The 24,222-nt window shown below is 35.5% G+C and overlaps 3 protein-coding genes across 9 annotated transcripts in view; 1 reads left to right on the top strand and 2 right to left on the bottom strand.

Moving 5' to 3' along the window:
• Positions 1-8,972, bottom strand: part of sdhaf3 (succinate dehydrogenase complex assembly factor 3) — a 22,632-nt gene extending 13,660 nt beyond the window's left edge. The window contains exon 1 of the mRNA NM_001005926.2: positions 8,558-8,972. Coding sequence (NP_001005926.2) covers positions 8,558-8,734 — 177 coding nt within the window. The 5' untranslated portion in view covers positions 8,735-8,972. The remainder of the gene's footprint in view (positions 1-8,557) is intronic.
• On the top strand, positions 8,361-22,598 carry c1galt1a (core 1 synthase, glycoprotein-N-acetylgalactosamine 3-beta-galactosyltransferase 1a). 5 transcript variants are annotated; one of them, XM_073930825.1, is made up of 4 exons: positions 13,894-15,085; positions 15,860-15,901; positions 16,020-16,687; positions 22,332-22,598. In XM_073930825.1, exons 3-4 carry the CDS (start codon positions 16,082-16,084, stop codon positions 22,467-22,469), a joined length of 744 nt encoding a protein of 247 aa, XP_073786926.1. In that variant the 5' UTR covers positions 13,894-15,085; positions 15,860-15,901; positions 16,020-16,081; the 3' UTR covers positions 22,470-22,598. The 5 variants fall into 5 exon arrangements, with proteins under 5 accessions (XP_073786925.1, XP_005170092.1, XP_068071231.1 ...); XM_073930824.1 differs by lacking the exons at positions 13,894-15,085; positions 15,860-15,901 and adding an exon at positions 8,361-9,030; XM_005170035.6 differs by lacking the exons at positions 13,894-15,085; positions 15,860-15,901 and adding an exon at positions 11,121-11,435.
• The window catches only part of col28a1a (collagen, type XXVIII, alpha 1a), a 45,409-nt gene continuing 43,682 nt past the window's right edge, over positions 22,496-24,222 (bottom strand). For 2 of the 3 annotated variants that reach the window (XM_073930828.1, XM_073930827.1), the window contains exon 36: positions 22,496-24,222. In XM_073930828.1, coding sequence (XP_073786929.1) covers positions 24,050-24,222 — 173 coding nt within the window. In that variant the 3' untranslated portion in view covers positions 22,496-24,049. The other variant, NM_001348047.1, reaches the window with a different exon arrangement.

The following is a 24,222-nucleotide window of genomic DNA, read 5'->3' as shown; positions in this document are numbered from 1 at the left end:
CACTTGAGTCAAACTGAGAAAGCTGAAGTCATTGGGTTAGTGAGAAGTTTCCCAATGTTGTTCAGTGACATTCCTGGTTTAACTTCAGTGATTGAGCATGATATTGATGTTGGTTTTACCCAGCCGATTAAACAACATCCATATCGTGTTAATCCACTTAAAAGGTCGCTTCTGCAGAAGGAAGTTCAGTACATGTTGGAAAATCACATCGCTGAGTCTAGTACTAGTCCATGGAGTTCACCGTGTCTGCTGGTAGAGAAATCTGATGGCACATTTAGATTTTGTACAGATTATCGCCGTGTAAATGCCGTAACTAAAAGTGACTGCTATCCTTTGCCTAGAATAGATGATTGTGTGGATCGTGTAGGTTCTGCTACATATGTTTCGAAACTCGATCTATTAAAGGGATATTGGCAAGTGGGGTTAAGTGAACGTGCTAGAGAAATATCAGCATTTGTCACCCCGGATGCTTTTCTTAATTATAGGGTGATGGCATTCGGGATGAAAAACGCTCCAAGCACTTTTCAACGGCTCGTTAACACCGTGTTGGCCGGTGTTCCAAATTGTGACGCGTACCTGGATGATGTAGTGTTGTATAGTTCGACATGGCAAGAGCACATGAGTTTGCTTCGACAGGTTTTTAATCGATTGGCAGAAGCTAAACTTACCGTTAACTTGGCCAAATGTGAATTTGGTAAAGCCACTATTGATTACCTGGGAAAAGTTATTGGTAATGGTGAAGTGCGCCCAGTTGCTGCTAAGGTGACTGCAATTTGTGATTTTCCCTCTCCGAAGGACCGTAAGCAATTGCGTCGTTTTCTTGGTATGGTAGGTTACTACCGTTCATTTTGTAAGAACTTTGCTACGGTTGTTTCTCCGCTAACCAATCTGTTGAGTCCAAAGATCCAATTTGAGTGGTCCGATGCATGCCAATGTGCATTTGAGAACGTAAAGTCTTTGTTGATTTCAGCTCCAGTGTTGGCTGCACCAGATTATTTGAAGCCATTCAGTCTTGCGGTGGATGCAAGCGATGTTGGTGCGGGAGCTGTCCTTCAGCAAAGAGGTGCTGAAGTAGAACACCCAGTATGTTACTTTTCAAAGAAGTTTACTTCTACACAACGGAAGTATTCTACCATTGAAAAGGAGGCTTTAGCAATGGTTCTAGCCATCCAGCATTTTGAAGTTTATTTGTCCAATTATCACCCGATTGTTGTATATTGTGACCACAATCCTCTTACATTCCTAAACACTATGCGTAACTCTAATCAGCGTTTGATGCGCTGGAGTTTATTCTTGCAGCCCTACGACCTTGACATTAAGCATGTCCGAGGTTGTGACAACGTGGTGGCTGATGCACTGTCCCGGGTGGAATAAGTGGTTAAGGTGCATGAAATGGTGTTCGGGAAAAGGTGTTTGAAAATAATTTTTTTTGACTTAGTATGTGTTTTGGTGATGGAAACACTTTTGGGGGATGAAGGTGTTACATGTCCATGTATTTATTATTTATTTAATTGTTACTTTGTCGCCCTCTTGTGTTGTGTTGATGGTTGTGTTTTCATTTAGAGTTGATTTCCTCCGCACCTGCAGACAATTCATTGTCGGCTATTTAAGAGCTCGTGCTGCAGTGATTCAGAGACGGGGATTTGAGCGGCCGTCCAGACGTGGAGTTGTGCTCCTTTGTTCTCAGCCTGTGTTTATTGTGTTTCCTCCCCACACTTTATTTATATTTGATTGTTTAATTAATAAAACCCCTAGACTGATCCATTTGTGTTTTTCCCTCATTTAATGTTGTGACTGGGGTCGTAACATTTACTTATGAGTAGTGGTGGGAATTGCCCATGATACAATATCACAATACTTGTGTCACATTACAGTTTTATTGTATTGTATTGTATTGTATGCAAAATATTCCAATTTATTACCTTTTTCCAACTTCAAATTATGTCCCCTAAGGAAAACTCTGGCCTCATATTTTGGGAAAATTATCATTTTTAAACTAAGTGAAGTTTTACTGGTTGTTTATTTATGAACTAATTTATTTATGAACTAATTTCGAGCGGATCATGTGCTAATGATTGCTAGTGGCTGGATCCGCATTATTCAATTCTCAATGCACCAATCAGATGACTCCTAAACTACTACAAATACCCTGGGTTACGTCTTTATTTGAATAATCCCCCCATCCACCCCTACTCCTCCTCCTTCCTAAATGGGTGACATCTTTATTTTACTAACTTACTGCCCTCAACTAAATAGTATAATACAATTTTGCCAATATTTCGATAAGGACATCCACGACTTAATATTATACTGCCTCGAAAAATAGATTGTTACTATGTGATATCGATATATTCCTCCACCCCAAAGATGCAGAGCTTCTGAATAATAATGACTAAAGTAAACAGAGAATGTTAAAATGACCAAAACAAACTAAAAGCATACGTTTTGTCCAACTTAAGAATATTTTTTTTGCCAATATTTCTTTAACTAATATTTTTTAATTTACTGAGTCCATGGCCCTGTTTATGGCTGACATTAAGTTTATTTTTTTATCTAAATGCAAGTGAGCGATGCAAAATAAAGGTGTGAAATGGGTCAAAAATGTTTTAAGCTTGTCCACTTTCTACCACTTCCAGAAGTACTCCAAATGCATTCAGTCGGGTTGCTTTTATAGTGTAAACACTCATGAGGTCAAAAACATTCATACTGCAACACAACACCTATTTATTTTTTTTTGCCTACTGTTGTGAGAAAATAAAGTATTTTTACTTTGCTTTGTTGGGGAAAAAGACAAATGATGATCTAAATTGTGGTTGCCATCCACATCATTTTCATTTATTTGCTTTCCTGCTTGCTCGAAAGCTGCATGGCATGGATTTGTTCATTCATAGTAGTTGTGCGTCATACCAAGGGCTCTTATAAAAGATGTAAAGCGTGACAAAATAAGTGGGAAAGGTCTTAAAATAAAAATAAAAAAACAACACAAGTGGTCACAAGAAGACGCATGTTAATACTAGTTGGAAATAGTAATGTGCCTCAATTAACCACTTGTTATGGAATTACTGATATGTAGGGCCAGACGGAATCTGCGGAAGTTTTTTGCTATTTCTGCTGAGAATTTTGGTAAAAATCTGCGGACTTCTGCGGAACTATTTTGGGAGTATCATAACTAAAACCATAATATAAGAAATAAAATCTTAAAATCTTAAATTAATCTTAAATCTCAAAAAATAAAATCTTTGTAACTTTTATTTATGATTAAAATGCAAATCCAATTATATTCACATTATTATTCACAGAAAATATTACTGTACAAACTGCATTGTACATAAATCAGATGAACATTTACATATTAGTCAATAATATTACTTTAATTAATTTAAAAACGCAATAAATATAAATTTACACACATTTACTCAAGTAAATAAACAGAATTATTGATAGGCTAAAAATCTGCAGAAAATCTGCAGATTTCTATGTGGGCCTACTGATAAGGCATGTTAATACTTAGTGGAATTTTTGGTTGAATTTTATCGGTAAGCCTACTTTAGTTTTACTCATTTATTAATCTAGCTGCAACTGCAAACTGCTAAATTTCAATCCTTTTCACACACAAATCTTTTGTATCACATTGTATTTAAAAAATGTCTTATGGCTCGATCTGGCGCAAAGTCTAAAGCGCATGGCACAAAAAAAGTGTCCAAGTCCATATTTACTATTTTAAGGACAGAAAAATACGCTTTGCACCTGGCGCATGGTTTAACAGTGTTGTGCTTTTCTCTTAATGAGTTCTGGGTGTGTTTTGAGTATAATGCATTAAACTAATCAGTCTCGTCTCCCATTCCCTTTAAGGCTTGGCAGTGGAAACTCACTTTAATAAGACATCCATTAGCGTACATATTTAATTTTATTTGTTAAGCACAAGATTTGTTTTGAAATCATTTCTAAATTCAGTTCTAATTCCATCAAAACTAAATGATTACGAAGTAAAAACACTAAGTTGTATCCAAACACACGTCCTATTCTTATGCCCCATATGGTAATGCATAAGTCTCCAAAACCCAACAGTGGGACAAATCTAAACTTGTTTTTAATAAAACATATGCAAATATGTCTTGCACTTTATTGCGCCGGGTGTATGATAGGGCCCATACAGGTTGTGAACAACATGCGGGTTTACATATGTGACCTTGCGTGACAAAACCATTTGTCTTATGTTGTACTGGTTAATTTTTTGGCAAAAGCCAAAAAATAAACTGTAAGTGTCAAGGTTAGATTTTTCTTTTATGCCAAAAAATCATTTAAAAAAAGTAAGTAAAGATCATGTTCCATGAAGATATTTAAAAAATGTCCTACCTTAAATTGATTAAAATTGTGCATTGCTACACTTCATTTAGACAACTTTAAATAGGATTTTCTCTCTCTTCTTTATATATATATATATATATATATATATATATATATATATATATATATATATATATATATATATATATATATACAGTTGAAGTCAAAATTATTAGCCCCCCTGTTTATTTTTTCCCCCGATTTCTGTTTAACTGAGAGATTTTTCTTCAACACATTTCTAAACATAATAGTTTAACTCATTTGTAAAAACTGATTTATTTTATCTTTGCCCTTTGCCATGATGACAGTAAATTATATTTGACTATAATTTATTTATATATATATATATATATATATATATATATATATATATATATATATATATATATATATATATATATATATATATATATATATATATATATATATATATTATTATTATTATTATTATTATTAATTTTTTTAATGTTGTATCTTGGCTAAATATTTTTTTATCCTAAACAAAACATCAACAGAATGCATATTTATTCAGCTTTCAATAATATATATCTCAATGTCAAAAATGACACTTATGACTTGCTTTGTACTTCATGGCCACATCTTTGTTTTGTAACAGTGTGCATTCAAAGGGAAAATAACTAGCAACAGACTAGAATTTCTTCCCGACACTCTGCAGGCCATTGTGTAAGGAAGTGTACGTGTCATTCTGCGCACGGACAAACTGACTCTCATTACCTACAAAAGTGTGATTTTTACCCTCTTGAAGAATATATGCTACTGTCAATCCAGGAACATCGCGTCCTCTGAAATCACACTGCACGACTGTGAAAATGCAATAAGAGCCAGGTTTGTCCACAATCAACCGCTGTGCTGGCATAGAATCATACTGCAGGTGTAACGCATCTTATGGAGTTTGATCGCTCAAAAAGCTCAAATTTTCAGCCTTAGAGTAAAAGATCTACATGGTTTGCTCTTTGAGTAGACAATGCTGCATGCTGAAGTGGAGTTCATGTGTTGAATTGGATCATTGCATTGGTCATGGCGCATTTCATATAAGCGTGATGTCAGAGTTCTCACGAACAACTTAACTGAAATTAAAATATTAAGTCAGATCAAGGTGATCCTGGATTACAGGGTAATTAATGTACCACAAATGGTGTCTGCAAATGACTGTGCTCCTTGGGAGGATTTGTTAGTTATGGGTTATGGATGAATTGCATTACGTTTTCATGAGGATACAAAATTTAGAATGGTGCTGCCATCAAGTGGAAGGTTCCAGCAAAGGCTGGAGTTTTTTTTTTTTTTTTTTTTTTTTTGTAGGAAACTAACGATCTGGATAATGATATACAATAATATCTGAATATTCAGTTTTTTGCAATGCAGTTGTTTTTTTTAAATGTCACAAATTCATGCAAGTCAAGCTTGTCAGTCATGCGCTGATAGTATATATATATATATATATATATATATATATATATATATATATATATATATGCGCTGATAGTATATATATATATATATATATATATATATATATATATATATATATATATCGTGTGTGTGTGTGTGTGTGTGTGTGTGTGTGTGTACACACACACACACACACACACACACCACTTTATTAAGTACACCAGTCTAACTGCTCAGTAACTCAAATTTCTAATCAGCATATTACACTGCAGCAACTCAATGCATTTAGGCATGTAGAAATGGTCAAGATGATGTGCTGCAGTTCAAACTGAACATCAGAATGGGAAAGAAAGGTGATTTAAGGCATTTTTTAAGACTTTGAACGTGGCATGGTTTCTGGTGCCAGACGGGCTGGTCTGAGTGTTTCAGAAACTGCTGATCTAATAGAATTTTTAAGCACAACCATCTCTAGAGTTTTCAGAGAATGGTCCGAAAAAGAGAAAATATCCAGTGAATGGCAGTTCTGTGAGCGCAATTGCCTGGTTGATGTCAGAGGTCAGAAGAGAATGGCCAGACTGGTTCGAGCTGATAGAAAGGCAACAGTAACTCAAATAACCACTCGCTTTAAGCAAGGTATGCAGAAGAGCATCTCTGAATGCACAACACATTCAACCTTGAGGCGGATGGTCTACAGCAGCAGAAGACCACACTGGGTGCCACTCCTGTCAGCTAAGAACAGGAAACTGAGGCTACAATTCACACATGCAAAAAAAACTGCTAAGTAGAAGATTGGGAAAACATAGCCTGGCTTGATGAGTCCCCATTTCTGCTGTGACATTCGGATGATAGGGTCGGAATTTGGTGTCAACAACATGAAAGCATTGCTGGTGGTGGTGGTGTAATGGTGTAGGGAATATTTTTTTGCACACTTTGGGCCCATTGACAAAAGAGTTCTGAAAGCCAAAGGGCGTCCAACCCTGTACCAGTAAGGTGTACCTAATAAAGTGGCCGGTGAATTTGTGTGCATCTGTTAAAGTATAGTTAAAGTATAGTTAATAATACAAATATTGCATATTTTAAATGTGTATTAGTTTACTTATTGACAATAATAAAAAAAGGCCTATGTGGGAAAAAAATCGTATTTTTGTAATAATTCTGATTATATTTATATGTTATATTTGCTGCCTTATTGGGACAATAATAATAAAATGCTGAAGAAAGACAAAAAAAGATTAGTACTAATTCTAAATCGTTTAATTCATATATTAAAAAAGAGAATATCAGGATAAATTGATGCATCTGAGGTTGCCACAGTGGAATGAACTGCCAACTTATCCATCACGTCTTTTAAGCAGCAGATGTCCTTCCAGCAGCAACCCATCTCTGGAAAACATCTACACACACACTCATATACACACATACACACACTCATACACTACCGACAATTTAGCCTACCCAATCCACCTGTACCACATGTCTTTGGACTATGGGGAAAACTGGAGCACCTGGAGGAAAACCACGCGAACACAGGGAGAACATGCAAACTCCACACATAAACGCCAACTGACCCAGCCGAGGCTCGAACCAGCGACCTTCTTGCTGTGAGGCGACAACACAACCTACTGTGCCACTGCGTCACCTAAATTGATGCAGTATTAAAATAAAAACAAATAAATACATTTTAAAGTTGGAATAAATAATATAATACGCTAGAATAAGATGAATGTAAAATGTAAGCAAAATTATCTAAATTTTATTAAAATGTAAAAATATAAATTACATGAAAGCACAAAAAAATTGTAAAAATATTATTTAAATAAATAATTGAGTAAATAAATATGTCATACAGTGTAATGTTTTTCAATAATTTAACTACAGTAAAGTACCTAGTTATTAACCAGTATGGAATTACTACATTATGTATCACACCGGGTGACACTGGGGCTCAGTGGTTAGCACTGTCACCTCACAGGAAAAAGGTCGCTGGTTCAAGTCCCTGCTGGGTTAGTTGGCATTCCTATGTGGAGTTTGCATGTTCTCCCCGTGTGTGCCGGTTTCCCCCACAGTCCAAAACATGAGCTATAAGTGAATTGGATAACACAAAATTGGCTGTAGTGTGTGTGTGTGTGCGTGTGTGTGTGTGTGTGTGTGTGTGTGTGTGTGCATGTGTGTGTGAATAATTGTGTATGGATGTTTTACAATACTGGGATGCAGCTGGAAGGGCATCTGCTGTTTAAAACGTGCTGGATAAGCTGGCGGATCATTCCTCTTTGGCAACCCCTGAAAATTAAAGGGACTAAGACAAAGGAAAATTAATGAATGAATATTTACACCTCACTAAACTGTACTTTTTAAACTTTTATTATTAAATACCGTGACCATTCTGACTAGTACCAACATAGAACAAGCAGTTTAAAAAAAAACTTGTTTCTAGTGATCATTACAAAGGTTCCTAGTGTCTAATAAATAACAGCTTGTATCTAACGTTAATAATATATTTATAAACATTTATATTATAATAGGCTATAAATAATATATTTAGTATAATAACGTAATAAGCAGGAACCTAAAGAAAATACACCAGCAGCTGACTAATAAGAGCTAGTACTTCACTGAAAAAAATACTTGTGTGCTGTCTAGTACAAGTTATGTAGATTACATGTTAAATATACTCCGCCAGAAGGGTGAGCTAACGTTATTTGCTTAAAATTTACACTCTTTGAAAAGAAATTAAACATTTATTCGGGTAAATAAAATACACAGGCCTGGTGTCAATTAAAATGTATTTGCTTTCTCTTACCTGCCATTCCACCATGAAGTGTTTGGCCTCTTCATCTGAAGAAGTCTTGTGTCTCCTGAACTCATCCTTCACATACTGGTCGCCCAGAGCCCGCAGGTCAATGGGCAGAAATCGGTGAAGCACCAGGATTTTCTTATACAAAGTCCGAACCGCTGATATATGTGCTGGATTTGCCATTAGGCTACTTTTCTGCCAGTGAACTTTGTATGAAACTGATATGATTCACAATAACGCACTGCAGCAGCCCAGAACACGAGCTACTTAAATCATAGCTTATAAGAGAGACGGACAGATTACTTAATACAAATACAGTAATTACATAAAATTTATTACCAAGTGCATGCCCTTGTGTACATGCTGGTTTCTTCTCCGCAGCGCTGTGTGTTATTGGAGCTGCTGCTGCCCTCTGCTGGCCTGTAGGATACATCGCATAAGGATTGTCGGAATTAATTTACATTAAAACAGGTAACTTGGTAAGTAATAACAGGCATTTTTGATGCATAATTGTTTCCTCTGACACGATACCTTAAATTGACTTTTTTCTTTAAATAAGATATATTACCATAGATGTACAAATAAGTTAAACTCAACCATGGCATTAGCTTGATATGATAGCTGATGCCATGCATAATATGACAGTGGTGAAAAACACAAGTAACTCCCGTGGTCGAATATCAGCTAAGTGTATAGAATTTTACAGAGAAATAAGTATTCTTCAGGAATAAATTCAACTCAAATCAATGGTCGGGTGATGGCGCTATCGCCTCTGATTTTGTATTGCAGTTTTTTTCAGTCGCTTTGGTAGCTTCTTAGATCAAAATTAAAATTCTCAAAACTACTGGTTCAATCTTCAGATCATAGTGTCACTTGTGCACATAAAAAAGTTTCATTGTAATTCTGATCAAAATGTATTATAATGTTATTATACGATAGTCTCACCACCACATTGTAAAATGTTTGGTTAAAGTTACAAACTCAAGTTCACTAGCTGCCATGAAAATGCGAGTCAACTCAACATAGAGAGATTCTTTGTTTCAACTTAAGATGTTGTGTTTTAGGTAAATATATTCTGTAACAACATCTTAAGTGGATACATCGAATCTCTCTAAGTTGAGTTTATTCATTCATTTTCTGCTTAGTCCCTTCATTCATCTGCCACAGCGGAATGAACCACCAACTAATCCAGCCTAACTAAGCCAACAAAATACCATTACATTCTTGCATTCACACACACACACACACACACACACACACACTATGGCCAATTTAGCTTATTTATTTCACCTGTACCACATGTCTCTGGACTGTGGGGGAAACCGGAGAACCTGGAGGAAACGCACACAAGAACATGCAAACTCTACAGAGAAACACCAACTGACCCAGCCGAGGCTCAAACCAGTGACCTTCTTGCTGTGAGGCGATCATGCTACCCACTGCGCCACCATGACAGCCCCACAAAGTTGAGTTGACTCACATTTTCAAGGCAGCTAAACCTGAGTTTGTAAGTTTAACCAATTGAAACATCACAACATTTAGGTTTTTGTTCATTGCAAGTCTTTACATGCATATGGGTTGAACAAGTGATCAAAAAATTTTGTCATAATCCATTTTTTATACATTTATATTTTGTTTTAAAAATCTGTCCTTAATTGGTATTGCTTCCAGGTGAATATTGACTTTCTCTAACTAAGATGCAAATGAAATTTCTACTTTTGTTTTTATCATTTGTGTTATGCAGGGCCCTTCTTTTTCGGTATCGTAATGGAATTACCTGTTAACAAATTACAGTACAAACAGTAAAGGTGTAAATGTGAATCTTGTCCAGTCTCTTGCAATCAAACACTAAGGTGTAACCGAAAAGTGAGAATATATTGATAATTAAAACTGTAGCCATAAATTACACAAGAACATCCCTCCAGAGTATACTGCTGTATTGACAACAAGTAATTTGTCTTATCAACAATGACTGTCTTATCAATACACAATGACACAAGGACTTGTCATTCTGACGGCACTGACATGTTCATTGACACAGATTTTTAGTCTTTAGAGATAAGCTAAGGATTTTTTAGCAAGAGACTGGCTTTTGCAGGTAATTCATGGTGTTTTGCTATTTTTTGTTTTGTTTTGTTTTGAGAAATGCACTAATACAGTTTTGCAAATTTAAATTCTGATTTGTGAAATTTACCGAAACGAATAAGAAAAACGGCAAAAGCTGCTTGCGCAATTCAATATAGCTACTGTACAAAAATAAATAGCCTACAATCATGTACATTCATCTGTTCATTCAATTGTTATTTTATCTATTGCTATATTTTTAATGATTAGTCTGTTGTAATGTATTACAAATTAATTCAGAAAGTTTAGAAATTTTCAAATAGGCAATATAATATAATATAATATAATATAATATAATATAATATAATATAATATAATATAATATAATATAATATAATATAATATAATATAATATAATATAATATAATATAATATAATAAGCAATGGAAATATTTTGCTTGGTTATTGAAAGACATCTTATCTGCTCACGTCTGTGTATAAAAACACAACAGCATGATAAAATAACAGGCTTACACTCACTGATTTTTGCTGATGCAGCAAAACTATGTTGCACAACCTGTAAATTCATCTGTGTGTTTAGGGCAGGACGTTTAAGAGCTTTAAAGAGAATCTGTTTTTCCTTAAAAGGAACTTGTACTTTATACAGCGTTAGACATGAGAAGATTTAAGCAGAACTTCTTGTTTTTAAGTGGTGTAGCAGTGAGTATCTTTCTCACAATAACTTATTCACATGTCCAAAAGACTCGGACATCTTCTTTTGTTCGGATAGCAAGAAATATATCTACAGTGAAGCATACAGGTAAGACAAAGGCTTTTTCTTTCTTTCTTTCTTTCTTTCTTTCTTTCTTTCTTTCTTTCTTTTTTTTTTTTTTTTTTTTGCTGTTTTTTTATAGACTTTAATTCTACATTTCCAAGCCAAAGAACATTTAAGAAAAAACTCAAAGGGGAGAGAACATTTATTTATTTATATATATATATATATATATATATATATATATATATATATATATATATATATATATATATATATATATATATATATATATATATATATATATATACAGCGCTCAGCATAAACCCCTCACAGATCTGTCTTTTAATTGAATATTTTCAATAGGAGGCTTTACAATAATATATTTGTGCATATATATATATATATATATATATATATATATATATATATATATATATATATATATATATATATATATATATATATATATGTCAGTACCATATCCAAAACTGGACCTAATTTACCAAAAAATATAAAACTGCAGTCCAAAAATGAGCCCAAAAGATTTATTGTGGGAAAATATTAACTGAACAAAAAAAAGTAAGAAATTTAGTTGAAAATATAGAATTTAGTTGAAATTTTGTAGTTTGTAATTTTTTTTTTCCACTAACTTGTTTGAATGTAAATGTATTCATTTCTATCCGTAAAAGTATTTCCAACTCTTATTTTAATTAACATTAAATTTAAATAAAACCGTTTTGTTTAAATGCACAATTTTTTTAAAATTATATACGTTATTAATAAAGTTGGAATCAATTACAATATAGGGTGTCCGAAATAAACTCCTGTAAAGCCACAGTTTAGCAGAGTTTAGTTTCAGTCTTAATCTCACACATGCCTGTGGGTTTGAAGTAATCCTGAAGAACTTGATTTGCTAGATCTGGTTCGTTTGTGCTACTGTACCTTCACATGAAATTTCCTACTTACCACTACTGATGTTGTGATTAAGTGCTTTTGAAACTGAAGTGCCTTGTTGTCAGAAAGAATAAAATGTACTGTAAATAACACCATTGCAATTATCACATGTGCTTTAATACAGTATGTTTTTAAATATGTGAAAGTTAGTGTCCTACTTTAAAGCACATCAAGATTATTATAACAATGATTTAAACTGTATTTTAAATGACTTCTATTTTTATCACATAGTGCACTTTTTTAAAAGGTTGTTTGTTTTGCTCAAAATATATGAATTCAGTTATTTAACATTACTGATCTAATCTGCACTTGGAAGCTAAATTATATAGTGTAAGCATTATTGTTGGTGTAAGACAAACAGTATCTGTAGTCTGACTTTTTCCGACTTCCCATGATGCATGATGCAAATTTATAGGAGTAACTTCTGTTAAACTTTAAACAATGAGTTACGTATTTATGAAAATATAGTGCAGTGAAGTGGCATAGTTCTCCTCAAGCATACAGAAATATGGATATTTCAGTTATTAAAAGAAAAGACAGAATTTAAGCTATAAATCATAAAAAACTGACTTCAAAGTTACTTCAAAATTGCATTCAGAATCGAAATAACAATTTATTTAATTGCACAGTCACTAAAATAATGTTAATTACAACTTGAAAATGTAAATATAACCATATTTTAATCCAAACCAATGTATAATAGTGACAACCATATTATTGTCTACACTAAAAGATGATTGATACAACTGACAACAACAATATTATTATTATTATTATCTACACAAATTTGATGCTGATATCTATATTAGCATCCACACCAAGGAGTGATAACTATAACTACTGTATGTTAGCATAAACATCATCAAATAATACCAAATTTGCATCTAAGCAAATGGATAACTATGATAACCATATTAATTTCTACATCACTGACAATATATAACAATATTAAACCAAACCATAAACCAAATTGGTATCAACAGACGATAGCTAAAATAACTATTTAGCATCTAGACTTTGGATGACAAGACAACCAGCATCCACAACACCTAACACAAATGCAAATAATATCAACATTAGCAATCACACAATGCTGTTTTTTATAATCAGTTATGATGTCAAACACTTTAAATACTTTTTATTCATTATTGATTCTGATTGGCTGTTGATATTTTTGAATTTTATCAGCTTGACAAAATATAAAACTATAAAAGTGATTTAAAAAAATGTCATTCATCACTTGTTTTCCAACTCACTCCTGCTCTAGTAGTCTTGAACACCTTGATTAGTTGATCTGTTTAATTAAGGTTGGAGCAAAACTGTGCAGAGCTGCGGCCCTCCAGGAATCGAGTTTGAGACCTATGGATTACCCCATTACTAGTCTTAAAATGTACGAAAAAATGAGTTTTGATAATTTTCCTGTTTAAACTTGATATTTTTGTTGATGCACTGAAAAGTTGCTATTTCGATATGGCCAGGAACTGTAGGCTACACTTAATCTGGCATAATAATCAAGGAACTTTGCCACCATAGCTGCAGCAGGCACAATGATATTACAGTGGTCCCTCGCTATAACACAGTTTAGCTTTCATGGCCTCTCAGTTTTTTAGTGCAATTTGACTTTTTTCTTTCTTTCTGTGTTCTACGTCCTGATTGCCCGTGTCTCCTGTACAGTACAGAATGCCTTCAGCTTGCCAAATTAACATAAATCGCCGATAGCAGACAGCGTGAGTTACAACAAGGACGTTAAAAGGGTTGTAACTGTCCGCAGCAAGACCACTGTGAAGGGGATGTCATACACAGCACCGTGCATTTTAGAATCATAAACATTGGTTTACATCAGTGCACGCACACCAGCGTCATGAATCAGCAGCTGTCTGCAGTGCCCAGCTATGACTCAAGACACTGTTCAAATTTCTGCTGTTACTTCATTTTAAATAACATGCAAATGTGCTCGTCCGGTGTGTGCGTCCGGTTACTTCCAACTGTCATGTGTGCGGCACACCCACTATGCAAGTGCGACCCCCTTAAGGATGGAGTCTGCTTTAGTTTTTTGGATCAGTGACTGCAGGAAAAATTGCAGATTACACTCGAAACCAATATTATCCACACAAAAACTAAAAAGCTTTATGAACCTTTTACTGACCACTATGAATGTTTACGCCTAACAGGTTTTGATTTTTGTTTTGTTCTATAATATTAGTCTTATTTTTGTTCAAAAGTCTGAATTTTAAGAGTGTTTAAAGTTTGAGAGCTGGCAGCTAGCTCTCTGCAACACATGCTCGCCCACTGAAGCTAAGCAGGGCTATGTCTGGTCAATACCTGGATGTTAGACTACATGGGAAAGCCAGGTTGCTGCTGGAAGTGGTGTTAGTGAGGCCAACAGGGAGTGCTCAGCCTGAGATGACATTAATGAGACATTAAATCGAGGTCCTGACTCTCTGCCGTTGTTAAAAAATCCCAGGATGTCTGTCGAAAAAAAGAGTTGAGGTTTAACCCCAGCATCCTGCCCAAAATTGCCCACTTGCCTCTGTCCATCAAGGCCTCCATCCAAATATCATATTTAGCTTCATCACTCTGTCTCCTCTCCACCAATCAGCTGGTGTGTGTGGTGTGCGATCTGGTGCAATATGGCTGCCGTCGCGTCATCCAGGTGGATGCTGTACACTGGTGGTGGATGAGGAGATTCCCCCCAAAAATGTGTTAAGAGCTTTGAGTTTCCAGAAAAGCGCTATATAAAAGTAAGGAATTATTATTTATTATCATTATTATTATTATTAAACAAAGGGAAAAAGTGTAAAAATGTTAATGCATGTCTGAGAAAAATCTATTGATGGGTTTTGCAGCCTTAAAACATCTATGATAATTGTAAAAAATAAAGCTGACTAATTCATGGATTTCGCCTATCGAGGGTTATTTTTAAAATGTAACTTGTATGACAAGGGACCACTGCACACAGTGCCTAAAAATAGTCAGCTGCTAGCAGGGGCGTAGCAACCGGGGGGGATAGAGGGCTACATCCCCCTCACTTTTATACTGCAAAAATGCTTTTCTTGCTTAGATTTTTTGTCTTGTTTCTAGTCTAAATATCTAAAATTTCTCAAATCAAGAAGCATTTTCTAGACAAGCAAAACATATTGCCTTGTTTTGAGAAATAATATGCCAATGTTAAGTGAGTTTTTCCTTAAATCAAGCAAAATAATCTGCCAATGAGGTAAGCAAATTAATCTTTTTTTTTCTTTTGACCTAAGATTATTTTGCTTACCCCATTGGCAGATTATTTTGCTTGTTTTAAGGTAAAACTAACAATAGGCAATATGTTTTGATTGTCTAGAAAATCATTCTTGTTTTAGGGATTTTTAGATATTTGGATTAGAAACAAGACAAAAAATCTAAGTAGGAAAAGCATTTTTTTTGCAGTGTAGAGACAGACCATTTAGAAACAGGTACACTTTTGGATTTTATACAGCTGTCCCCCCCACTTTTAAAATGTCCACTATGCCCCTGGCTGCTAGGTAACAGCACCGTGTAATATTGTTGCTCCTGTCACAGTCATGGTAAGTAAACGCAGCTGTTTACTTGAAAAAATGGACTTTTAAAATGAGCCAAAATATGTTTTTTGAAAAGTGTTCCTTTAAACTTTTTTTGAAACTAAACTGTTATATTCTTGTACAGTAGCTCAGAACAGAAATGCAACGTTGGATTCAAGCCAGAAGGTCAGAGTTTTATGCTGGGTAATGACACAGCCTCAAAACCTGCAGTCCAGAACCCAACACGTTCATGCCACATGGGGCAAACGCTGCGACACCATCTTGTACATGACCTCGAAGAACACGGACTTCCCCACGATAGGGCTCAATGTGTCAGAAGGACGCAATCAACTCTACTGGAAGACCATACGAGCCTTCCAGTACATTCACAAGCACCATTTGGATGATGCTGATTGGTTCCTCAAAGCTGACGATGACACATTTGTTGTCATTGAGAATTTGCGCCATAGCTTGTCCAAACACAGCTCAGAGGATCCTCTGTATTTTGGACGTCGCTTCAGGCCCTTTGTTGCACAAGGCTACATGAGTGGAGGGGCCGGTTACGTCCTCAGTAAAGAAGCTTTGAGAAGATTTGTGAAGGGGTTTGCTGATGGACTTTGTACGCACACCACAGAACTTGAGGATGTTGGAATGGGACAATGCATGGAGAAAATGAAAGTTGAGATGGGGGATTCCAGGGATGTGTTTGGGAGACAAGTCTTTCACCCTTACCCTCCAGGCAATTACTTGGTGAGACAGCTACGCAGACAACGACCCTGGTACCTCATCTATGATCATTATACTCCAGTTGAGGTAAGAACAATACATTTGTGACTGGATGAATGAGTTGAGGCTGCTTTAGTTTCCCCCAGTCCAAAGACATGTATTATAGGTGAATTGATTAGACAAAATTGGCTGTAGTGTATGAATGTATTTGTGTGAATGAAAGTGTGTATCGGAGTTTCCCAGTACTGGGTTGCAGCTGGAAGGGCATCTGCTGCATGTGCTAGAGTTAGCTACTCAATGAAGCTAAGCAGGGCTGAGCCTGGTCAGTACCTGGATGGGAGACCACTAGGGAACACTAGGTTGCTGTTGGAAGTAGTGTTAGGGAGGCCAGCAGGGGGCGCTTAACCTGTGGTCTGTGTGAGTCCTAATGCGCCAGTAAAAGTGAAGGGGACACTACACTGTCAGTGAGCACCGTCTTTCGGATGAGACGTTAAACCGAGGTCCTGACTCTCTGTGGTCATTAAATATCCCATGGCACTTCTCGTGAAAGAGCAGGGGTGTAACCCCAGTGTCCTGGCCAAAGTCCCTCTATCAGCCCTTACGATCATGGCCTCCCAATCATCCCCATCCACTGAATTGGCTCTATCAGTGTCTTTCCACTCCACCAATAGCTGGTGTGTGGTGAATCAACTGGCGCTGTTGTCCTGTGGCTGCATCGCATCATCCAAGTGGATGCTGCACACTGGTGGTGGTGTGGAGAGTCTCCCTCATGATTGTGAAGCGATTTGGGTGTATGGCCGTACACAATAAATGCGCTATATAAATACACATTACATTACATTACATTACTTTGGCGACCCAAATAAATCAGGGACTAAGCTGAAGGATAGTGAGTTAGTGAAGAGTTGATGCTAGTTGTGGAAAGATTTAGCCAGATTTTGGGCAATTGGAATTGATAATGGTGCAGAGTATGGGTATTCTGGATAGCTTCAGCCCTGTGCCTTTTACACTTACCTTAAAGGATAATTTACCCAAAAATGAACATTCTGACTTTGTTTACCTCGAGTTGTTCCAAACCAGTTTTAATTTTAACAGTTTTAAACAACCCTGCTGAAATGTCAATGTTGGGGTCGGACAAAATTGTAGCTGTTTTTGTTACCTGTGCCTTTAAATAAAAATGAGCTGGTTCTCACCGTCCACTGTTCCGACATGCATTTCAAGTGACATTCAGATAAACACAGCACAATAACAGACACAGACAGTCACTGTTTGTCAATTTCAAGAACGAAGAAAATGGATTTGTATTCTTGTAAAGATCTGTCTTGCCAAGTTACCTCCAACCTCTTAGCAAGATTGCTTAAGAACGCACATTAAGAAACAGCCTGTGTCTCAAACATGGATGAAGCAGAGATCCAATTAATAAGTCAAAAATAAAACAGTAATACTGAATCCGTAAGATTTTAAATGGTTATTTGATGCATATGTTGCAGAATTTCTTTAGCTTTTCTGCAATGATGAATGAGCAGCACACACATGCCATTACAAAGTTCACTGTGCACACAAACACACAACCTTGTGTAACCCACCGGTTACACACTACGCAACCGGCTCTGAGCTAGGATTAAACCAGTGATTCTTTGCATGAGAGTCTGTTGCTCTAAAGGCTTATATTTCTGCGTGAAGCACACACGTATGCTTCGGCACAGCCTTGCATGGTCACATACCCCTCGCTGAGGCTGACGCCAACACACACCTCTCAAAAAATGTAACCACGATGCGTAGCGTAAGCTCTGTGATTGGTGGGCATGGTACCTGGAATGAGTGTTGGTGGGGCTGAGAGCTGCGAGCCCGATGGAACGAGTGTTTACAAGTGCTGAGTCCTGTGGAAACTTCTGTTTAGTGTTTACCTTATGATTATAGTTGTGGCACGTTCACCGATTCCTGCCTCTGAATGAGCGACTTTGAGCCACTTGTACGTTAAGGTAGCGTTTAGAAAACACAAAACACCAGCGAAGAAACTCAACACAAAGGAACATAAAAACAACCACCGCTAGCTAGTGTTTCGGAGGTGTTATTGCAGAGCAACACAAACAGCAGAAGTATCAATGCAAGGCAACGCGCAAGGCATGTGCCATGGGTCACGCCGATCATTCAATGCAGAAAAAAAACAGCCTTTGCAAGGAGGCTAAAGACCTTTGGAGCACCTTTAGAGGTCAAAGGAGTGAGATTTACCTGCACTGCACTTCACTAGCTGGCCTCTGTTACACTTGCACTGTTTTTGAATGTCTACTCAGGGCAAATGTGACCGGACACAAGTAAGGACACAGTGCTGCATGGATTTTTAGTATGGTACAGTACAAATAAACAGGGCACCTATGGTAAAAAAAAATCTACTTGTCAAGCTGTTTGGACAGACATTTGGACAGCTTCTTGTTTGCAGGTGTGGTGATGATCTTGGTAAATGTAAGATCATTAGTGCACTTTTTAATAAAGGCACTAGCAGTTTCATTGTATTCATCGAGGTCTGTGTGGTTGTTGTTGGTGGCTGCCTTTTTAAACAGGTTCCAGTCTTCAATCAGCGTCATCTGCCCAAACTGTAATGGGTTTTTAAACCAGTTTGGCAAGTTTCTGAATTATTTTATGTAAATGCTGGGATTAATAGAGATGTGGTTGGAGCTTCTGAGGCGGGGGCAGGGGCACGTCATCATTTTGCCAAGTACGATGTGATCCTGGATTAACATCTATGTCATCATTTTTGTTAAAAAAATAATCCATTACTATTCTCTACCCTTAAACCCAACTATAACTGTAAATTATCAGTAAAATCAGAGGGGAATAATAGTCAGATAACAATCATGTAGAAGTACATAAACATAATCATAAGTCTAAACTTAACAAACTGTAAACATATCCCTTAATTCTGATTGGCTGATTGGAATGTTATTCCAGAATCAGCATAGAACATGTCCTACTTGGTGAAATCAGGCTGGTGGGGTTCAGCTTTGTATGAATTTTTTGTTGGATCTGTAATAAATGGATTTGTAATTATATCTAATATATTTGAGCATACAGCATGAGCACAATTGTAGCTCCAATGGTTAAAAACATACACATAAGCAACAATTTTTGCAATATTTCAATATTGTAACAAGAAGTGAGATGCGGATCCAAATGCAGAGTCTTTATTGAACAGAGAATGATCAGGCAAGCAACAGTCAGCACAGGAGCAAACAGATGTATTAGGGCAATCCAGAGTTGTAGTCAAAATATCATGCAGATAATCAAAGCAAGGACCAAAAATGTGGCAAGGCAAATATACCATAAAGCTCACTAACCGTTCAAGAAGACTCAGCAACGTGTGTGTTTGAGAGGTGTAAATATAGTCTGTGCAATTAGTCCTGAACAGCTTCAGCTGTATCTGTTTGCAATCATCTAGGATCTAGGCCAGGTGTGTGAGTGGTGCATGACTGAATATGTAGCTCTTTTGCTGGCAGATTAGTGGTTTTCCAGTGATCTGTTCACGAGCTAGATCGTTGGCGACAGTGACAAATATATATGTTGCATGTATGACATATATGTGAAATCCAAATATGAACTTGTATTTCAAATTTGCTTTTATTGCCATGTATCCGATTTCTATATGAGTGGGTTTATTTGAAAAGTACAAGACAACTACTTTGTGTTTAAGCAGGCTTGAATCTAAGCCAGCAGTTTCAAAGCAACTTTAAAAATAAAATAAAATCAAATAATGCAAAATAGAATCAGATATTAGCATGATATGAAATCCATGTAAAACAAGTTGTACAACATTAAGCAGTTCCAGTAATATTTTTGAAACAAAAAATACTGTGCTAACTGAATAGCTTCCACCTATACCTAACACCAATTATAATTTACCCCTGAAATAAGAGGTAAATAAGTGATTCCAATGTTTAAAGGTTGGATAATTTCAACTTCCTGAAGTACTTGTGAAGTTTATCTCATATAAGATTCTGATATTTGTCAAATATACAAATGATTCTTATGTCTACATATAGTTACACATTTCATTCAGCGCGTTCTATTATGCTGAACAAGAATGACTATAAGCCTAAATAAACAACGTAAGCTTAGACTATTATATACACAGCTTTAACAGGGATGTGTAAGATGATATGGCGTTGGCGCTAATTTCAATTCAGAGGAAAATAAGACTTGCATACTTCATAAAGTAGGTAGGCAGAGAGAGAGAGAGAGAGAGAGAGAGAGAGAGAGAGAGAGAGAGTATTTGTTAATGAAATTTAAGCCATTTAACTGATAGCATTATGTATCTGAATATGCAGTACTAAAACAAGTATCAAGAGACCTGAATCTTTCGGCAAGCACTTACTATTCATTTTTATCAACTGTAAGCTTCAGAAACGTTTGTTGTTAACTGTTGTAAAATAAAGATTTCATTATTTCTCAAAAAAAGGTGTTTATAAACTATTATCTAATTTTAATCTTTATTGTTTGGTGTATTTTAGTAACGGTGTACTATTGTACTATTTAACAGTGAGGTTAAAGTGCCTGTACATGAATAAAGTACAACACAATGAAATCGAAATTGGATAATAGTTTGACACTTTTTTTGTCATTTTATTGGTTTATTATTATAATTAATAGAGGTAATACTTTATTTTGATGGTCCATTTAAGTATTAGTACACTGTCTGCTTAATATTTGTTGATACTGCTCCTTCAACAGATGTTTAACTGACTATAAGACACTTTGCATGAACTCTAACCTGAACCTAACAGTCTATAATCTAATGAGAATTAGTTGGCGTGTAGATGCAATGTAATTAAAATCAACAAACAGTCCATGAAAATAAAGTGTGACCTTTAGACCTATGTAGAACTTTATTAAGCAATACCGTGCTCAAGTATTGAGTGATGGTTTGAAACTGATCTAATCTGTGATTATTATGCAAATATTGCATGGGAGAAGCACAGTGTGTCCGGCTGTTTGCTTCCGTTTTTAACTAGAATAAGCCATATCACGTAAATGGAAATTGTCCATGTTAATATTTTTCTAGGGTAAACAAGGATGTTGATCCAGGAACATGTAATGAGTGACGCTACGTCTATTCACTATTATCACAATAAAATCACAAATGAATGGTCAGCACTCTTGAAACGAAAATCAAATACCTCTTTCAACATTCACATTAGCATCAGAAATAGTTGAAGTCAGAATTATTAGCCCCCGTTGAATTTTTTTTCTTTCTAAAATATTTCCCAAATGAGGTTTAACAGAGCAAGGAAAATTTTTTTTGGCAAGAATAAAAGAATTTTTAATGTAAAAAAAACAAAAAACATTTTAAGGTCAAAACTATTAGCCCCTTTAAGCATTTTTTTTTTTCAATGTCAATTTAAGCTGTATAGAAGTGTCTTGAAAATGATCTACTCAAATATTATGTACTGTCATCAAGGCAAGATAAAATAAATCAGTTATTAGAAATGAGTTATTAAAACTCATTTGTATAAAACTGTTTAGAAATGTGTTGAAAAAACCTTCTCTTTGTTAAACAGAAATTGGGGAAAGAAATTAACAATTCAGTGGAGTTAACATGACTTCAACTGTATATATGATTTTTAATTGAATTAAGACAGAGAAGGAGAGAAGCTTAAAGTAAATGAAAATAATTCAAAGCTGTAATTTGTTTCATTGGTCTTTTTATAGAATTTATTTTTCTGTTTTTGTGTTTTAGGGTCCGGGATGCTGCTCAGATTTTGCCATCTCATTCCATTACATAAACGCAGTGGAAATGCACACATTGGAGTACTACACATATCATTTACGCCCGTATGGATACAAATACAGATTCAATCCAGATGAACTGAAATGAATCCAAACATAAGACGCCATGACTAGTGAAAATTAAGAATATATTTATTGAACATTACTTTACTGTAGTAAATCATAAATGTTGTATTTATTGTTTTATAATACATAATAAAACAAGTTGTACAAAGTTGCAGACTTTATTTTCCAAAGCATTTTGTTCAGAACACAGTGATTGGATTAAAGACAAAAATAAGACAGATAAAGCTTTAGTAATTAAGAGCTTTAAAGTAAATGAGTATGTGAAGTGAGTTTATTAGTTCACTGATAAGGAAACATGAACGAGCATCTTGGATAAGCATCTTTGAAACGAAATGCTTCTAATCATACAATATATTACAACTTAAACATAAATACTGTATATTTAACAGATAATTCTATATAAATATGTTTATGATGAGAGAGTTTGCACAGTCTCTGCCGTTGGCCTATGCACAGATCTAAATGTAAAACTGCAATCTGATGCTTTCCATTTGGTTTTCTCATTTCACTTTACCCACTTATCTTGAATTTGTTTTAGGTCATTTTTGTTCATTGTTCCGTTCATTACAGTAAAAAAAAATATTTATCAATTTCTAGAAGTATACATTTGCACATTACAGTTTGATTTTATACAAATCATTTTTTTTATCCACAAAAATATAGACATTTATTTTGAAGTCAGACTCAAACAATGATCCCAAATTCAGCAAATATGTTAAAAACTGCATATAAATTCAAGCATATTTATTTACTTTGTGAAAATAAGGGGGATTTCCAGCACCATTATTTCCTATTTGAGCACCGGTAGGCATTATCAAAAATACAAATACAAATATTTACAATACTGGATGCAACGTACAGAAAATACTATTTCTATGGAAGGAACAATGGGCTATATGCACAGCTAGTGTTTTTCAGCTAATGATAGACTTCCGGTGAAAGCTTAATGTGATTATTTTCTATTTCTTAACGTTCTTTTTACAGCATCGATGTTGCAAAGCCACTAAAATACATTCAGTTAAATAGACTTAAGCATTCATACTTGTTCAAGTGTAAAACAAGACAAAAGACCGCTAGCAGCACCATCAGAATCAGTAGGCGAGAGCAGAAACTCCTCTGAAAATACCGAGGTAAAATAAACTGTAAAGACATGGTGGGAGGAAATGGAATTTAATGCAGTGCTTCTTTGCCAGTCATTGATTTTAAAAGAAATCAGACCTTAAACGTGGCCTGTTTATAATGAAAGGACAGTTCACCGAAATCACTGAGGCTGGCTGGCTGAAAATAAAAGTCTGAGTGCATATACCCCATTAAAAAGTAAGAAATTCACAAAAAATAAAATATTCAGTGTGAATAGAAAATATATAAATGTGGTGCTTTGAATATGCAAGTTATTCTCTAAAAAATGTAGCAGTGCTAAGTCTAGTCAATAATTACTGTAAGTGTTGGCCACTATAATGCAGGCAAATCTGATCTACAGTTTTACTGTTCTCATAAAAACCTTTACTATAATAATAATAATAAAACACCTGCATAGTGCATGACTGATACAGCTTGATAAAAAACACAATCTGCTGAATGATGCTTCATTGTCAGAGTGTGTTATGTCTGCACACAAGTGCTTTTACAAATGTCCTCTGTTTCAAAGCGGTTGCTATTGCCTTGGCAGCCACCGTACCAAAACTGTGCACATGCATTGGCCTGCGGGTCGTAGTACCACATCACACTGTATTCCCTACAGGGCCCCGGGTCCAATCCCTGGCCACAGCCTACAT

The sequence above is a fragment of the Danio rerio genome, chromosome 19, assembly GCF_049306965.1.
Source record: "Danio rerio strain Tuebingen ecotype United States chromosome 19, GRCz12tu, whole genome shotgun sequence".
NCBI classification, from domain to species: Eukaryota; Metazoa; Chordata; class Actinopteri; order Cypriniformes; family Danionidae; genus Danio; species Danio rerio.
Note: the sequence above shows the minus strand (reverse complement) of the source record. Positions and strands in the feature narration are given on the sequence as shown.

Coding starts and splice junctions, on each gene's coding strand:
- c1galt1a (XM_005170035.6), top strand. CDS start 11,291: ATGAGAAGATTTAAGCAGAACTTCTTGTTTTTAAGTGGTGTAGCAGTG. Junction 11,436..16,019: donor ATCTACAGTGAAGCATACAG/GTAAGACAAAGG, acceptor ATTCTTGTACAG/TAGCTCAGAACAGAAATGCA. Junction 16,688..22,331: donor ATCATTATACTCCAGTTGAG/GTAAGAACAATA, acceptor TTTGTGTTTTAG/GGTCCGGGATGCTGCTCAGA.